This window comes from Podarcis vaucheri (genome assembly GCF_965113315.1).
Source record: "Podarcis vaucheri genome assembly, contig: SUPER_10_unloc_1, whole genome shotgun sequence".
NCBI lineage: Eukaryota > Metazoa > Chordata > Lepidosauria > Squamata > Lacertidae > Podarcis > Podarcis vaucheri.
This window is the reverse complement of record NW_028118809.1, coordinates 2,327,872-2,345,494: the sequence shown is the minus strand read 5'-3', so window position 1 is coordinate 2,345,494 and position 17,623 is coordinate 2,327,872. Positions and strand designations below refer to the sequence as shown.

Below are 17,623 nucleotides of genomic sequence, written 5' to 3'. Positions count from 1 at the left end.
CAAATATTGAGAGGTAGATTGTGGATCATTGTAGTCATGGTGGAGGGAGGGAGGTAAGCAAGCCTCCATAGATCACTTTAGAGCCCTGTCTTATATAGTAGTAGAAGAAGAAGAGTTTGGATTTGATATCCCGCTTTATCCCTACCCTAAGGAGTCTCAAAGCTGCTAACTTTCTCCTTTCCCTTCCTCCCCCACAACAAACACTCTGTGAGGTGAGTGAGGCTGAGAGACTTCAAAGAAGTGTGACTGGCCCAAGGTCACCCAGCAGCTGCATGCGGAGGAGCGGGGAAGCGAACCCGGTTCCCCAGATTACGAGACTATCGCTCTTAATCACTACACCACACTAGCTCTCCAAGGAAGAGCAACCCGAGTTATTTATAACATCGCCCAAATGGTTCAAAAGTAGTCAAAGGCTCCTGGCTGCCCAAAAGAAAAGGCAAGAGGAAGTGATAGTAAAGGAAAGGCGCTCTCTGGTGTTGTAGCAATCTTTTGTCATGGTTGTCCCACAGGGATCAAACCAACAACTGTGGAACAACCAGATTGAGGAAGACTAAAGACAGGCAATGGTTGGAATAAGCATCCCTCTAGGGGAAAGAGGAAGGCGAAGGAAGACAAAAGGTGACTTATGTTCAGTAGAAGGGATTGCTAGAGTGAGACTGATGCCACAAGCCAAAGCAGATTTTTTGGATGATAAATGACAATACAAGTGGCGTTTGGGAATATACGTGAGAATTGTGGCCCAATAAAAGCCATACTGTATCTGGAACATAAGTATAACAGGAATGTCCCTCATGAAGAGCAGAGATAGATGAGCTTAACCTTTTGATATGATAAGAGAGAGAACAGTCCAAACAGAAAGAGGAAAGAAACTTCAGGTGCTACAAAACAAGGTTTATTTAGTGCCCAATGTGTTTCAGTGAAAATATTTTCACAAGGATACTGTAAAGTTGCAAATGCCACATAGAACAGAAAGAATGACTGGTACAGAATCAATACTGAGTGAGATACATTAAGTTTCTTTGTGTAAGTATATTACAAGCATTCAAAGCAATACTGCTACAACTTGTTTGTTTGAACAAAACCAAGTTAGAAACAAACCCCTGAAAATGAAACAATCCCAAATTCACTTGTGGGGTGGGGGAGTTTGGAGTTGGTTCCATTTTCATTTCTACCAGTTATCCTTCTCTTATTTATGTTTTTGAGCTCTCATACTGCCCTTGAGAGAGAAAATTTCACCAAAATCCCATTAGAGTCTAAACACTGTTTTGAGGCACCTGAATTTACCTCCATCCTCTCTCTCTCTCTCTCTCTCTCTCTCTCTCTCTCTGGCCTGCTAGTGGTACTACCCCAGTTTTGTTGTTGCTTTTTTTAAGTTATCTTTGGAACAATGCCAATTACAAGAAAAGGAAGCATCTATCTCGTCAGGGCTAATTAATGACTGAATAGAGACATTTGCTTGTGTTAGCAGTTGGCAACTGGCTTCTATCTTAAATTAGGCACTGGCATAAATCCAGAGTTCTTGCACCTCTCAATCCTATGAGGCGTTCAATAACAGCAGGCAACGAATGCTAAGTTTCCTTCATCTGTACACTTGGAAAAATCCCACACTCATTGCACCGTCACCTGTAGAGTGAACCTAAAGGAGCCAAAAGGCTTTGAGACATGTGAACTGACCACCTTGGTAACAGAAAGCCATCTCCTTGATATTAAATTGCTTGTGAATGTATCCCCAATGAAGCAAAACAAATGAAATTCTAAACGCAATCCCTTGGGGATAAAATTGCTCTGAAACTTCCAGGTGTCTAGCATCACGGACCACATCAAATACCAACAGGTAGATCCGAATCTGATCATGTATAACGTGCTTTGAATGTCCTATTTAAAATATTTCTGTGCTTTTAGATATTGGTATATTTGGAAATACTATTCCTTGAGGAATACGCAAACATGGCATCATAGTAACTTTTGAGACTTTTTTGGTGATGAAAAAAAGTAAAAAGGTAAAGGATCCCTGGACAGTTACGTCTAGTCAAAGGCGACTATGGGGTTGCGGCGCTCATCTTGCTTTCAGGCCAAGGGAGCCGGCGTTTGTTCACAGACAGCTTTTCTGGGTCATGTAGCCAGCATGACTAAACCGCTTCTGGTGCAACGGAACACCGTGACTGAAACCAGAGTAATAATCAGTGTTAGAAACTGAGATATGAAAGCTAGGAGCTAAATGGCACCTTAAACCTAGGTTATAGGCACCCTTTTTTATAACAAGAATAAAGGGTAAAGGGACCCCTGACCATTAGGCCTAGTCGTGACCAACTCTGGGGTTGCAGCGCTTATCTCGCTTTATTGGCCGAGGGAGCCGGCGTTTGTCCGCAGACAGCTTCCGGGTCATGTGGCCAGCATGACTAAGCCACTTCTGACGAACCAGAGCAGCACACGGAAACGCCCTTTACCTTCCCGCCAGAGCGGTACCTATTTATCTACTTGCACTTTGATGTGCTTTTGAACTGCTAGGTTGGCAGGAGCAGGGACCGAGCAACGGGAGCTCACTCCGTTCGCGGGGATTCGAACCGCCGACCTTCTGATCGGCAAGTCCTAGGCTCTGTGGTTTAACCCACACCTTAAACCTAGGTTATAGGTGCAACAATGAAATGTCTAGGCACCCTTTTTTATAACAAGAATACAAAGCTGTGAATGAACTGCAGCTAATGAATGAATGAACTGCAGCTAAAATATTATGTTCACTTTTCACATGGTCTAGTCGTCGTCCCACCACTGGCCACCCCGCTAATATTCTTAAGAGGGTCTCTTCTCCAGTCTTCAGAGAGTAGCTGGAAGTGGGGAGGCAGAAAAAGGTCCTCCTTTCCTTCCACTTGCAGTTTTAATCTGAAATCTTAGGCGCAGTCCTGCGCCCAGAGCTCAGAAACTGCTCACGCTAATGAAATTCCCTGTTGCAAAATGCACCTGGAACAATGGGAGCTTCGAACACTGGTAATAATGAGTAGTGTGCATTTAGGTGTGTGGGTGTGCGTGGGTGCTTAGTTTGGCAAATTTTAGCTTTGGAGTTGGGGGTTTGTATCCGGAAAACAGCAGAGGGAAAAGGATTAAAGCACACTACCTCAGCATCTCTCTTACACAGCTGCTTTTAATTTATTTGTTTTGGGTTTTTTAATGCTATATTTTTTTTTAGGAGAGGTTCTCAGTGGCCTCAAGTGGTTTGTCCCCAAACATGACCTTAAGTTTACTGCAAATATTGATGATGCAAGCAAATTCCTGTGAGCTCAGGACAAATTGTGAATTGGCTAGGGGTACAAAAATATGAAAAGCGTATTAGAGTTATATAATCTATTCATAACCAAAGCACTTTCCTGTAATTTATTATTAGATGTATCTACTCTTATTAGGTGTTTCGCTTGCCTGTCCAAGAATGTACGAGTTACTCAACCTGTGACCTGTGCATTCAAGCCCGGGATCCGTATTGCGGCTGGTGTGTAACAGAGGGAAAGTAAGTATTCCATGCTACAGGGATATATTGTATTATGCATGTTATTTCTTTTCAGAATATCATGTATGCTGAATGATTTCTTCAAAGCATTTGTACCAGAACTGGGGAAAACTCTTCATCACAAATTACCACAGTGTAAACATATAATGAGCAGCAGGGAGGAAGCTAATTTGCATATTTTGTCTGTATAGCTTGTATATAATTTGCATGAAAATGGTGGTTGCCAAGCCACAGCTGGTGAATATCTAGCATTTATCTGGTGATAGTCTTATTCTAGTATTTTAACTCTAAACATTCCTTACTACAGTCCCTCCAGCTGAAAAACAGCACTTGGGAATCTTTGGATGGTGGAGGGAAGAGAACCATACTGAATTTCAATTTTGCTTTTAGGTTTCTGATGTTTTAAGGGTACAAAGTTTTTGTCTGCTACCGAGAGACATGCTGGAATTTATTATATTCAGGGTGTTGTGGCAAAAAGTTGCCTTCCATTTCTACCAAACACACATTGACTATGGATGAGGTAGATTTTCCATTTCCTTTCTCATGATATACACCTTCAAGTCAGTTGAGATTCCTGGTAGTGATTATTTCCTACCAGGGTGTCAGAACTTTATTGACACGCTAAACATACAAATTTTAAAGACAGAGAAAAAGAAAAGAACAAAAAAACACAGCACTCTTGTTTGCTTAGCCCTCCGTGCTCCCAAGCTGGAAGCTATGAGAAGTCAAAATAAACCGAGATAAAAGCAGAGATCTTCAGTGTTTTAACAGGAAATCTCCTCATAACATTGGAAGATTTCTCTAAAACGCTTTCTGCTGCTGTAACACGCCTAAATAGCAAAATTAAATTGTGTTGGTCTGTCATAGCTTTTCTTCAGAACCACAACACATAGGAATGGTATAAATCGGACCATTGGACCATTGTTCCGTGTAGCTCAAATTGGCTGTGGTTTTTCCTTCAATTCCAACAGGAGCCATTAATGAACTTAAGTTAGTCACGTCCATCACCATTATTATTATTATTATTATTATTATTATTATTATTAGGGTTTCTTTAAAAAAACACACACTGAAAAGAAACAACTTAGAATAAAAAGTGAGAACGTGAAAAAGTGGGGGGGGGGACGTTTTCCAAATCACTATAAGGATTAACAATTACAATTCCATATACTCTGGCATCTCTTCAGATTGGTATAACTCTTTTGCCTTTTACATCCATTGTCTTCATTGTCTACTCCAGGTTGGGCTGAGATTGGATGCAACTCAGCGATGCATTATTCTTGCTGCTATTGGGAGTATATTTTGGGATTTTATTGTTAGTTTTGGAATTTTATTGCTACATGGGGAATTTTATTCCCTATTTATTGAGGTGTTTTAATTACCGGTAGCTGATTGTTTATAACGGTTTACATTTTGTTATATTTCTGCAACTGGAAGAGCGACTTACGTAAATAATTCGATGTTGTCAGCCACCTTGACCGTGACTTAAACTATGCAAAGGCACCATACAAATAAAAGATGCTGATGAGCTGAAAAGAGATCAAGCTCGATACATGGATTTCCAAATTTGTGGCCTTCCTTTTCCTTTTATTATTGCTTTTAATTGCTTATTTTGAGCTACTGGACTTCTCATACCTCTTATGAGGTGAGAACACAAACAGCTGATTGAACTTGAAATCTTTTGCAAGGTATTATTTGGGGGAACATCGCCACCTGTGACTGTTCTTTTTGTTCTGAAATTGAGAAGTTGAAATTGAAAGTGAGGTTTTTTTCTTCTGAAATTAAATTATAGGCCCTCACCTGGGCCTATCATTGAACACACTGGCGTAACTGTTATGCCTCTGAAGTAGGCTTAGCATTTTCTGAACGAAAGCTTTTGCATGGCTGGAGGCTTATTTTTAAATAAGTAAGGGGTGGTGAAGATGACTCTAAGTTAGTCTCCTCTGCTTCAAACTTCCAGGTTAATTAACCCCATGGCAGAACCATGTGGGAGTTTGTGATATGAAGTGCATGCTACTGGCATACAAGGTTTACTTAATTATAGGAAAAAGGAGATAGGTTTCAGGAATCCTACTTCCACTGCAAACATCTTAACTGCAGCAGTAAAATTGCCTCAAAGCTTATCATGAAGCCAAACGAAGAATACCCCTCTATATATACATACTTGAAATGCAGAGGAAACCACACAATTTAATTTGACTGAGAGGCTGACTACCTATGAATGCAAAGGCATATTTGCATATTGCCGGGTTGGGGGAATCTCAGCTTTTCTCTAAGACTTCTCATGGTGACTCCTGACCTCATTATTAAAGACTTTCAAAGGTCTTTGTCAGCAAACAGCCAGTTTTGATCACATACACTTACAGACAATTAAGTCTCCAAGTGTCTAAAGAGGACCCCCCCACACACAAAAGAGCCCAGGAAGCATTGTACGCTCGGGGGCAATGAAATGCTGGCTGGCTTTGGGCAGGGTGGGGGTGGATGGAGACTAGAAATCTTTGGGAAATGGAATGGAGTGTCCTAGAATAGGGCGTGATTGGAATCGTGAACAGGTACAAGACATACTGCAGAAATTTGTTGCAGGTCCAAATGTCAGAATGAGAGTCTCTATGTCAATCGAAAACCTTCTTCAGTGACACACACACACACATACACCCTACACACACACACACACAGTCTGGGCACTGGATTCAGAATTGGAATTGCTTTCCAGAAATCCACACCATGTGTTTATTTGTTTAAAAAAACAAAATACAGTCATACCTCGGGTTACAGACGCTTCAGGTTGCGTTTTTTTTGGGGTTACAGACCGCCGAAACCCGGAAGTACCGAGACGGGTTACTTCCAGGTTTCAGCGGGCACGCATGCACAGAAGCGCTGAGTCGCAACCCACGCGTGCACAGACACACCACTGCGGGTTGCGAATGTGCATCCCGCATGGATCATGTTTGCAACCCGAGCGTCCACTGTAAACAAGCTTTATTTAAATCATTAAAAAGCAGCAGAAAAATATTGGAACCCAATGCAGATATCTATAATTTCAACAAGGGGGAAACGAGTTCAAGGATATTGGTGTTACAGAGAGTGGGCAAACAATAACATAAAATAATAATTTCCCAGCTATTGTTGTCATACACAATATCTAGGCCTGGTGTCTTTGGGAGCTGCAATACCAGTCACAAAATGAAGGCTGCAGATCCACAGCAGATGATATATGTTTCATGAGGCACCAAATTCCTAGAGGTCCTAGGCCTTTCCAAGGACTGCAGCTGCCAATGATCCGATATTTGGCTCTTTACTCTCCCGCCACCCCAAACAACTGAAAGGAAAAGGTTCTGAGTTCAGCACAGGCCTCCCAGTTGATCTCCCACAAGCCACCGAATTGCATTTTTTTGCTACTAAATTATCTGCTCCGGTTATGTTTTCTTTCAAATGCAATTTTGGGAATTGCAGTCAGCATGACTTTATTTTTATTTTATTTTTTCAAAGTTAGGGCTCACCTGTACCATACTGTAAGCAATAGTTGTATTGATGGAGAAAGGATGTAGTTATAGAACTCATGAGTTGTAGGAACTCCTGTAGACGATACCTGGTTCAGATTACCAGCATTTCCATTTTTTAAAAAATAAATATTTATTAAGGTTTTTACAATGTTACAAAATGAAAAAGAGAAAAGAAAAAATACAAAATAAAAATAGTTAAAAACAATTCAATCTTTTCATCACTTATCTTTCATTTACTTGTTTCCCGGACCTCCTCATACCTCCCCTTTTTGTATTCCAGTTCAATTTATTAGTTCAGCAATTCCTTTCCCTCCTTATTTTATCCTGATCTTTAATCTTGATATATTGTAACCTAAATTTACCTGTTAAGAATCCAATTTTTTTCATATTCTTTTATACCATTACAGCTAGAAACCCCTTAACTTCAATCCAACACCATTCTAACATTCATTAATTTTACAATATTTCTGTAAATAGTATTTAAATTTCTTCCAATCTTCTTCCACTGACTCTTCTCCCTGGTCCCGGATTTTGCCAGTCATTTCTGCCAATTCCATATAATCCATCAGTTTCATCTGCCATTCTTCCAGAGTGGGTAGATCTTGTGTCTTCCAATACTTTGCAATAAGTATTCTTGCTGCTGTTGTAGCATACATAACAGATTACCAGCATTTCCAGACAGGAATTATAAAGACTCTTCTATGAAACCCTGAGAACCATTGTCGATTAGCAGAGGTGATATTGTGTAAGTTTAGTGTAGGCAAATACTGAGCTTCTAGTTTTTCATTGACACAAAATGATGCATTTGATGAAACTGGCTCTGGCCATAGAAGGTTTGGGGCCACAACAGATCTGTCAGTCTTTTAAGATGTCGGAAGACTCCTTGTTGTTATCCATTGTTATGCAGTGTGTTTGCTGCACTTGCCCTACATGATAGTTTACATTTCAGGAAGGCATGTCAGTAAATTATTTAGCCATCCAGAGACCGCAATAGGTATCCTTGTGTTGCTCTCTCTACAATTCTGCTTGGCACCTCTGCATCTACTGGATTCAGTATAATGATGGAGAGAACCTGAAGGTGGTTTCATATTTCAAGAATTTTCCTTGAGTTCACTTTACCAGCAGCAGTGGGGAATAGTCAATCTTATAGCCAAGGATGTATGTTTTCATTTGTGACTCAAGCATGAGCTGACAGAGCTAAGCCTCAGGCTGAGACTAAAGACCTGGTGACAAATTTGCAGTGTGTTAAGGAATAAGCAAAACACTCCAGATTTCCACACTCTGTAGGCACAATATTGTTCCTTAACAGCTAAACTACTTTTCTGTTAACATGTTGCTTGAATACTAGGTTAGGGTCCCCCCCCTCCCCACTTTGTGTACAGTTCATTGAATTTAAGATAAATATTTGAACGTTTGTTGTTGTAATTTGAAAATGCTAACAGGTAATTATCTTGTCATAAAGAATAATAAGTAAACAGAATAGAAGAAAAGAAATATTAAGCACACATTCTATGCCACCTTTCCACCGCCAGTGCTTATGCATTTGAATGCTTTTGTATTTTGGGTTAATGAGTGCGGATTTTTAAAATGTAACTTTAAATTTTGTTATTTATTCCAGATGCACGAGGAAAAAAGACTGTGCAAGATCAGCTCAGGAAAACCACTGGCTCTGGAGCCCAGATGGCATTTGCCTGAATATTACAAGTGCTTACCCTCAAAATATGAGCCGGGGAGCCACAGGCAATGTAAGTGTGTGTGTGTGTGTGTGTGTGTGAGAGAGAGAGAGAGAGAGAGAGAGAGAGAATCCAAATCATAGTGCATTGTGTGAGGAGTGAGAGAATTGCCTTTGCATATAATTATGTGTGCATTTGTTTTGCAATGTTCTAAAGCAGCAGTTCCCAGTTAGGGGTCTGGGAACCCCTGGGAGTCCGCGGAACACACCCAAGGGGTCCGCAGCACCACCCCCTGCCATGGACTTACTCATCTTGTTAATTGCACAGTGAAAGCCTTCTGCGGATCATCCAGCCTCTGCTCACAACCAGCGCCTACTTGAAGGCAGGGGAAAAACTTGTGAAAGAGTTGCTGGATGGCAGTGAGCTAGCACTGGGCACAAACCTCTGGCACAGTTCCTTAGGGCTCTTGCAGTTGGAGGGGAGAGGGGGGAAAGAGTGCAAGCAGCTCATATGCTTATCATTTTTTTAAAAAAAATGTAAGGGATCCCTTCCCCTTGCCGTCTACTTTTTAACTGAGAAGAACTTCTAATTGTTTTCAAGGACTATCAAGTTTAGACGACTCTCCCACTGCTCGTAGGTGGGGTTTCAGTGAACCTTGCCTTATGAGTTTGGGATTCATGTCTCATCTTGGAAGTGCAACAGGGGAAATAGCTAAGCAGATTGTCACTATGCTTCGCACAACAGTTCACCCTCTGGTGATTTCGTTTAGTGCTAGGGCTAGGCGATACTTCGTTTTCAACACTGTGATATATCAGCAGCTAAATGCGGGTATATGGAATTTATCTCAGCGGCTTCTTCCGAGATACATGGCCCAGCCCTACACAGAAAGTGAGTTCTAATGCTTCTCAGCTCCAAGGGCAAGCTTGAAGAGCATGGGGCTTCACAGAACTGCTCAGCTGGGGGGTGGAAGAGGCCTCCCGCCCCCCAGCTGAACAGCTCTGATGCCTCAGAAGGCACCCTGCCCCCCAGCTAAATGATCTGAATCAGCATGATGTCACTCCCTTTGCTCCTAACACGATGAAACTTGTTATTCTCCTGGTCCACAAGACTCCCAAAGTACACATTGAACAACTTCACACAGGGCTGGGAAACTTTTACAGCTGCATGGGCCAGATCTTTTTCAGGATCAACCTCGTGCTTCAAATTTTGACAGCTGGCCAGGACCACACGCCTGTCAATCACATAACATTAGGACATCTCATGTCAAATAATGACATCTCCTACCTGTCAGAGATGCATGACTGTGCCCTTTCAAACTCCCAGTCCTAGAGGGGAATGCAAGGAGACTCAAAGGCTTCCCAACAGCCCCCGTGCTCCGAGTGCTTCCCCCCCCCTAGAAAAATAGGTGCTGGTACTCACCAAGAAGGGATGTGGGTGGCGCTGTGGGTTAAACCACAGAGCCTAGGACTTGCCGATCAGAAGGTCGGCGGTTCGAATCCCCGTGACGGGGTGAGCTCCTGTTGCTCGGTCCCTGCTACTGCCCACCTAGCAGTTCAAAAGCACATCAAAAGTGCAAGTAGATAAATAGGTACCGCTCTGGCGGGAAGGTAAACGGCGTTTCCGTGCGCTGCTCTGCTTCGCCAGAAGCGGCTTAGTCATGCTGGCCACATGACCCGGAAGCTGTACGCCGGCTCCCTTGGCCAGTAAAACGAGATGAGCGCCGCAACCCCAGAGTCGGTCACGACTGGACCTAACGGTCAGGGGTCCCTTTACCTTTACCTTACTCACCAAGAAGTTGTTACAGTATGTGCCACACTTTTTAACAACAACAAAAAGAGGTGCCAGCCCTGTGTACCTTGGAGTATCCCCTGATAAAAAGCACCGCATGCTCCCATTTCAGCCTGAAAAGGAAATGCAACGGCTGTCTTAAGGCCTTTGTAAAGTGATGTTTGAAGCATCCACACACACCCTTTTCTTTTAAGTAGCGTCAACTGATGTACCAGTGGGTATGATTTGGGCAAAGTGGCCTCGCAGTCCACTTCTGATCTGTGAGCCGGAGTTTCTACACCCCAATTTAAAAGAAGTAATGGAAGTTTCAGACCACCTAAATGTTAAGTGTTTGTGTAAATGACAGAACAAGTGCACTGCTTTATAGAATAAAGAAAATGTTCTCCTTGGGGGGGGGCGGGAAACAAAGGTGTGGGGTTTTTTAATGATTTATTTTAGAACAAGAGGACACACACAGCACTTCCGTACACTCTGTCTATAGAGCTAGATTCCCTTTTTCGTATGGTTCATTTATTCGCTACAGGTATGTTACAGTTCCCAAAGGGAAAACTGTCTCAGTTGGGGGGGAAATAGGCTGTACAATTGCTAAAGTCACACAACAGTGGACAAAAGCAGAATGAAACATAGAAAAGAGAGAGCATGCAGATAGCTCGGTGTGTCCTCAAGCATCCGGTCAATTCAAGCAAATTTTTAACCCACCCTGTTTTCTCACCTTCATTCCAGCTGCTTGTTTCCTTATATAACAGAAATAATCAAACACTTGAATGCTCAGTTGGCTGTTTTCCCTGAGGCTGACGAAGCCACCAGACATCCCTCTTTGTCAGGAAACTTTTTATTTCTGTCCCCCAGCAGCCCAAAGCTCTACTTCATCTCTCCAATTGTGAATGAGGGTTTTTGGAGGAAAGTTTGTCTTTGTTGCCCTTTCAAAACAAGCGTCTTGATTCTTTCCAGGCTGACTTGTGACTCCCGCTGTGTCCTCCGGCTATTGTTGCAGTGTGGTTAACGTGCTTTAATTATGTTGGAAAAGTTTGAATAACTTCTGTGCTCAATAGATGTTGCGTTTGTGCTTTCCAAAAGCCAAAACAAAACAGATCCTGCAGAACACTCTCTTTTTTTTCTAGCACATTTTAGGACAAGATGACAGAGTGTAATTCCATCTCTGCCAAGCTTTTCGCCAAGGGGAAAAGAAGGGTTTTCAGTTAAGGTTGTAATACTTACTGGGGATATTTCTGTTTCTACTTCAATGAATCCCCCAGGCTTTCTTCCTAGTGGAATGGGACAGAATGACCAAAGCACGCTATAGCTTCTTATGGAAGTCTGCACCAATCAAGAGTGCTGTGCCACAAAATTTAAATGGTGTGCTTTTCAATCCAATTTACAAAGAACAGCACTGCACAGTTTGCAGTGTACACAGCTAGTTTGCAATATTTTTAGGGTGGGAGAACAAAATGCCTTCTTCCCCAAACCATAATAGTGTTCAGATTTAGTTTATTTTTATTTTTTTAAAGTGACCTCCTTCAAAGATAGTTTTGTGCAAATGTCACCCTGCAGGTCCAAATTCCTGGTTAGGTAGCGGCATCACCACAACCACACCTGCAAGCCCCCCACTTGCCGGCTAGGACAGAAGTCAGGGTGCAGGGTGTCATGTGATATCAGTTGTGCCAGCTTGGGATTTAGCAGAACCAAGACCAGCTCAACCCATCCTCCCTGGTCCCGAAATGACTTGCATCAGGCCTCACACACATACCCAGCGCAACAGAGAGGGTGTTTGGAGTCACTATCATTATCATGCATTTTAAACTAGTTTTGGTCTTGTTTTATGAGCAATCCTCCTTTGGAGGTACCAAAAGGACAGATCTACGTTCTGTGTTCTGATCTATGTTGCATTCTGCATTTTGAGGAATGACATTCTGAGGACTACAGAAGAGAACAGCAAATTAGGTGCCACGAATCTCCCAAAATATTTGGAATTATTTTACCTTGGCTTTATGGAACAGCTGCCTCTCAAAATACTGATCTTGGCAAGGTGGAGTTTAAGAATATCGGAAGAAATACTCCTATATAGTCTTGTAGGATGTTAGTTCTGGTTCCATTTCCTTAATAACCTAATAAGGAAAGTAATTTGATTTCATAGCTATACTTTAAATTAAACAAATGACTTTATCTCAATTAGAAATATTCCTCCCCCCCCCCTCGTTTCTGCATTATCCAGATCGAGGATCTACAGTGGTGCCTCGCAAGACGAAATTAATCCGTTCCGTGAGTCTCTTCGTCTAGCGGTTTTTTCGTCTTGCGAAGCAACCCTATTAGCGGCTTAGCGGTTTAGCGCTATTAGTGGTTTAGCGACTATTAAAGGCTTAGCGGCTATTAAAGGCTTAGCGGATTAGCGGCTAAAAGGCTATTAGCGGATTAGCGTCTTAGAAAAAGGGGGGAAAGCGAAAAAAAATCGGAACACTCGCAAGACATTTTCGTCTTGCAAAGCAAGCCCATAGGGAAAATCGTCTTGCGAAGCAGCTCAAAAACGGAAAACCCTTTCGTCTAGCGGGTTTTCCATCTTGCAAGGCATTCGTCTTGCGGGGCACCACTGTATAAGTGTTGTGTATTCTTAAATGGTTATATTGCTAAAAACTGAATAAAAATTATAAAAAATAGATTACTTTAAAATACTATTCTGCTCGTGTGTGTGTGTGTGTGTGTGTGTGTTCTAAAGTGATCTATAGTGCCTAGTTGCATCAGGCAATGTACATAGTGCTTGCCTAAAGCCATTTTGTCACTCCTTTTGAATGTAGCCCTGATTTCTGTGTTGCCATCCTCTGGCTTGAGGCTTGAACATAAAAAGCTGTGTTTCACAGTCAGACCTTTCTGGTACTGTCTATTCTGGTGGGAGCTCCCCAGGGTCTTTTGCAATCATGCTACTCTTTTTCAACTTGAGATGCTAAACACTACCCTTGAACTATGGCCCCTTAATTACAATAAGGTTGTTAAGAATCCTAGTTATCAGCGAAGAGGACATTATTGTAATATTAAAACATGTGGCACTAGTAAGCTTTTTTCGGGGGGTTTTCCCACCAGTGCAACACATTTGCTTCCATTTCTTTTTCCTCTTCCTCTCTGCTACTGTCCCTGTTACCCTTCCTCTCTGCCTCCTCCATGTAGGAATCCACGGTTTTTTCTTATTTGTTGCTTTCTGACAACCTCTTTTTGCTTGCATTTCCAGGTAGGATTGACTCTCAGCCCTTTCCCAGTTTTAAATGGAGATGACCGGCTTTGGTGTCATTTTGGGGAAACAAGGAGTGAGGCGGTGTTACAAGAAGGGACTATTACCTGCGAGCCTCCTGCTGAAATCCCTCCAACTACAAAAGGCCAAGGTAAATAAAAGAGCAGGTCTTCACATTTAATATATATGCCTGGTCTTTCCAACTTTGAAGGTATCTACCGTATTTTTCACTCCATAAGACACACTTTTTTCCTCCTAAAAAGCAAGGGGGAATGTCTGTGCGTCTTATGGAGTGAATGTGTGGTCGATCGCTGGCTCCCTTTCTGGCCCCAGCCCCTTGCCCAGGCCTCCATTGTTGAATGTTCTGCAAACGGAGCCTGTTTGTTTCCCCAGCAACATGTGACTGGCTGATTAGATTATCTGTCTGGAAACTGTAGAAATGGCTCCCTTTCCTTTCCTAAAGAAGCTGCAGAACTGTGAGTTGAACCCCATAAAAATAGGACTTTTTCCCTTTGCAAAGTAAGCTCAACAACTTTGAGCTGATCCTCAAATAAACCGGGGCTTTTCCCCTTTGCAAAAGAAGCTGCACAACTGTGAGCCCGATCCTCAAAAAAATGGGGCTTTCCCCCTTTGCAAAAGAAGCTGCACAACTGTGACCTGATCCCAAGGGATTTCCCCCTTTCCTCCTCTAAAAACTAGGTGCGTCTTATGGTCAGGCGCGTCTTATGGAGCGAAAAATACGGCACTTGTAGTAATTGCTTTGGAAGCACACATACGTTCCCTACCTAACCTATTGCTCTTCGTATTGGCCCAAGACGTGTAACCAGTCATCCTTTTGAATTAGAAAGATTGGCAGCTGCTACATACAATAGCCACACTACCCCCAATACCGCCTGCACTAAACCTGTAAAGAGTGAAGGACAAGCTGTGGCATAGCATGGGTTGGCAGTGCCCGGGGCAAGGCAAGTATGGTGCCCTTTAACTCTTGATTCCTGTCAGGGCTGGGTGGTGGCAGCAACAGCCCCATTGGTCCCCCTCCCCATGCTATGCATTCACCTTCAACATTGGTAAGCACTAGAGAGCCCCTGTTGGTTAATGAAGAATGAAAACTGTGTTGGAAATTTTGATGTTGTTGCCATGTTGGTCCTGGTAGCTGTGTGCCCCATCACATTCCCAAGATCAAGGAAAAACGACCTCATAAAATGCCCACACAATGTACCCAAGTTCCAAAGATGAGAACCTTAACAGAGGCAATCTCTGTTGATGATACATAATTACTGTGGAAATTTGTTCATTTCTGGCCTTATATATGCATTTTGTGCTTGTTAGCAATCCATAAATTTTTATTGACAGTAGCAAGCACACACTTTATGCCATATGATGCCATATTTTATAGATTGTTGCATGTGAGAGTCAGTAGTTGCCAGTGGACTGTAAGAAATCTCAGCCATTTCTCCTGAGAAGATTTAGCAAATACTTGTAAATAGCATTTTAAATACATACATACATACATACATACATACATACATACAGTAGTTGGAATTAACTGGCACTTAAAAAAAACAACAACAACAACAATTTTCAGCTGACCCCAGTATATGAGATAAAGTGAAAAACAACCTGGAATTTTCAATAGAATTCTTCAGAAAGTGGGTTTAAATCTGAGCTGTCACCACTCTTTCAAAAAGCTGTTAGAAGAAAGCTGAGTTTGAAATTGCTCAATAGCTTGTGAAATAACTTGTCAGAGGGGTTTAATGATTTCCGGAAAAGGAATAGCTGGAAGCCTCATTGAGGAAGTTCCCATTTTTATATACAGCTCTTGATCCTGAGTTCAGCAATAATCCAGATTAGAATCCCATTAATGGAGGAAGTATATGGAGGAAGTTGACCAGCTTTCCAAATTGCTAAGTTTTGCTTATTATTTTGAACACATACTGGTTATTTCAGAAACTCCTTTTGTTTTATTCATAGTGTGTGATTCATAAATTGCACACCCTGAGAGTGTAAAAAAAAAACAAACACAAAAAACACCATCTTCTGAATTCATGCGCCTTAATTTCCTTGGTTTTTCTGACTTGCATTTTTCAGTTGTAGAATACATTGTCCCTTTTGAATAAGCATTTTCCTGATCTAATAATCGGGGACTTTTAAACATTTTATCATACTTCTTACAGGTTTTCTTCCATTTAGTTCCTGGACGCTTAATGCAGTTTCATTTAGGGTGAACCGTAGGTTCTCACACTAACCCCCACAACTTCAAGAAATATATTGGATAGGCATTAACATTGTACCAACAAGTATTAATTATAAAGCACCCCCACGCAAATCAATCTCTCTTTTTTTTCTTTTTTCTTTTGGTAGATTATGTCTTGGTTCTACTGCGTCTGACCTTTGGTGATAATATATTTCTTGCATCGGGTACATATCCTTTTTATGACTGTGGAGAAGCCATAAACCGTATTGAAAATGAACCGTACGTATCTAGCTGCCTAACCTCATTCTCCATCCTATCCAGCAAACCCAACATGCATTCAAATATTATAATAGTGAAGTCTCTTGAGTGAACTGAAGTGTTCCTATTTTATTTGCACAGTACTTTTGCTTCCCTTTCATCAGGCTCCACAAAGCATATTACGAAAAACATGCTGCCTTACTTCATCTTTCCGTATTGTGCGTTCACCATGTCTTAATTCTACTGCATTTGATCTTTGATGATATAATATATCTAAGACAGGCATGTCCAACATGTTGATCGATTGCGGGATTGGTTTTGGTCAGGGGTCAGCAAGCCTTTTCAGCAGGGGGCCAGTCCACTGTCCCTCAGACTTTGTGAGCAGCTAGACTATATTGGGGTGTGTGTGAAAAAACTCCAATGCCCCACAAATAACCTAGAGATGCATTTTAAATAAAAGGACACATTCTACTCATGTAAAAACACTAGGCAGGCCCCACAAATAACCCAGAGGTGCATTTTAAATACTCATGTAAAAACCCGCTGATTCCCAGACCATCCGCGGGCTGGATTTAGAAGGCGATTGGGCCGGATCCAGCCCCCGGGCCTTAGTTTGCCTACCCATGGTTTTGGTAGGCCGAGAGAGTGAGAAGCCTGGTGCGCTCCAAGTGGCTCCTCAGATCTGTGAAACCTAATATCTAAATATCGTTTGACTTTTCTCATTTGTTTAGTTAATTGTCCATCTAGTAACTATTTGGCTCTGCCATGATGATATCCAAACATAACTACTGTATCTGTGAAATAAAGACCCCTTTATTTATTTGTTTGTTTGTTTGTTTGTTTGTTTAATAATTTTTAATGACTTTGGAGGGGGTGGGAGAAAGGAACGCTTGCTGAAGAATGACGATGGGAGACTGGGGTAGATTGCTGCCAGTTTTTGATACTGGATAGTAGATCGCAGCCTACTTGAAGTTGGACATGCCTGATCTAAGATTTCTTTTTCTTCTGTCCATCATTGTTTTGTCAATTTGACACTTCGGGGCACAAACATACTGGGTTTTTTTTTTTCATTTACTAAGGAACACTCACCCAAAAATGAAACTTATGAGTCCCTGGATTGTATTAGCAATAAATATGTTCTAATATCCAGAGTGGGACGCGGGTGGCGCTGTGGGTTAAAGCCTCAGCGCCTAGGGCTTGCCGATCGAAAGGTCGGCGGTTCGAATCCCCGCGGCGGGGTGCGCTCCTGTTGCTCGGTCCCAGCGCCTGCCAACCTAGCAGTTTGAAAGCACCCCCGGGTGCAAGTAGATAAATAGGTACCGCTTACCAGCGGGAAGGTAAACGGCGTTCCGTGTGCTGCGCTGGCTCGCCAGATGCAGCTTGTCACGCTGGCCACGTGACCCGGAAGTGTCTTCGGACAGCGCTGGCCCCCGGCCAATAGATGTGAGATGGGCGCACAAACCCCAGAGTCTGTCAAGACTGGCCCGCTCG

The 17,623-nt window shown here is 42.2% G+C and overlaps 1 protein-coding gene across 3 annotated transcripts in view; it reads left to right on the top strand.

Moving 5' to 3' along the window:
* PLXNB2 (plexin B2) overlaps nucleotides 1-17,623 on the top strand; it is a 347,353-nt gene that overhangs the window by 251,146 nt on the left and 78,584 nt on the right. For all 3 annotated transcript variants that reach the window (XM_082242442.1, XM_082242444.1, XM_082242443.1), the window contains exons 7-10: nucleotides 3,399-3,499; nucleotides 8,621-8,747; nucleotides 13,681-13,831; nucleotides 16,042-16,153. In XM_082242442.1, coding sequence (XP_082098568.1) covers nucleotides 3,399-3,499; nucleotides 8,621-8,747; nucleotides 13,681-13,831; nucleotides 16,042-16,153 — 491 coding nt within the window. The remainder of the gene's footprint in view (nucleotides 1-3,398; nucleotides 3,500-8,620; nucleotides 8,748-13,680; nucleotides 13,832-16,041; nucleotides 16,154-17,623) is intronic.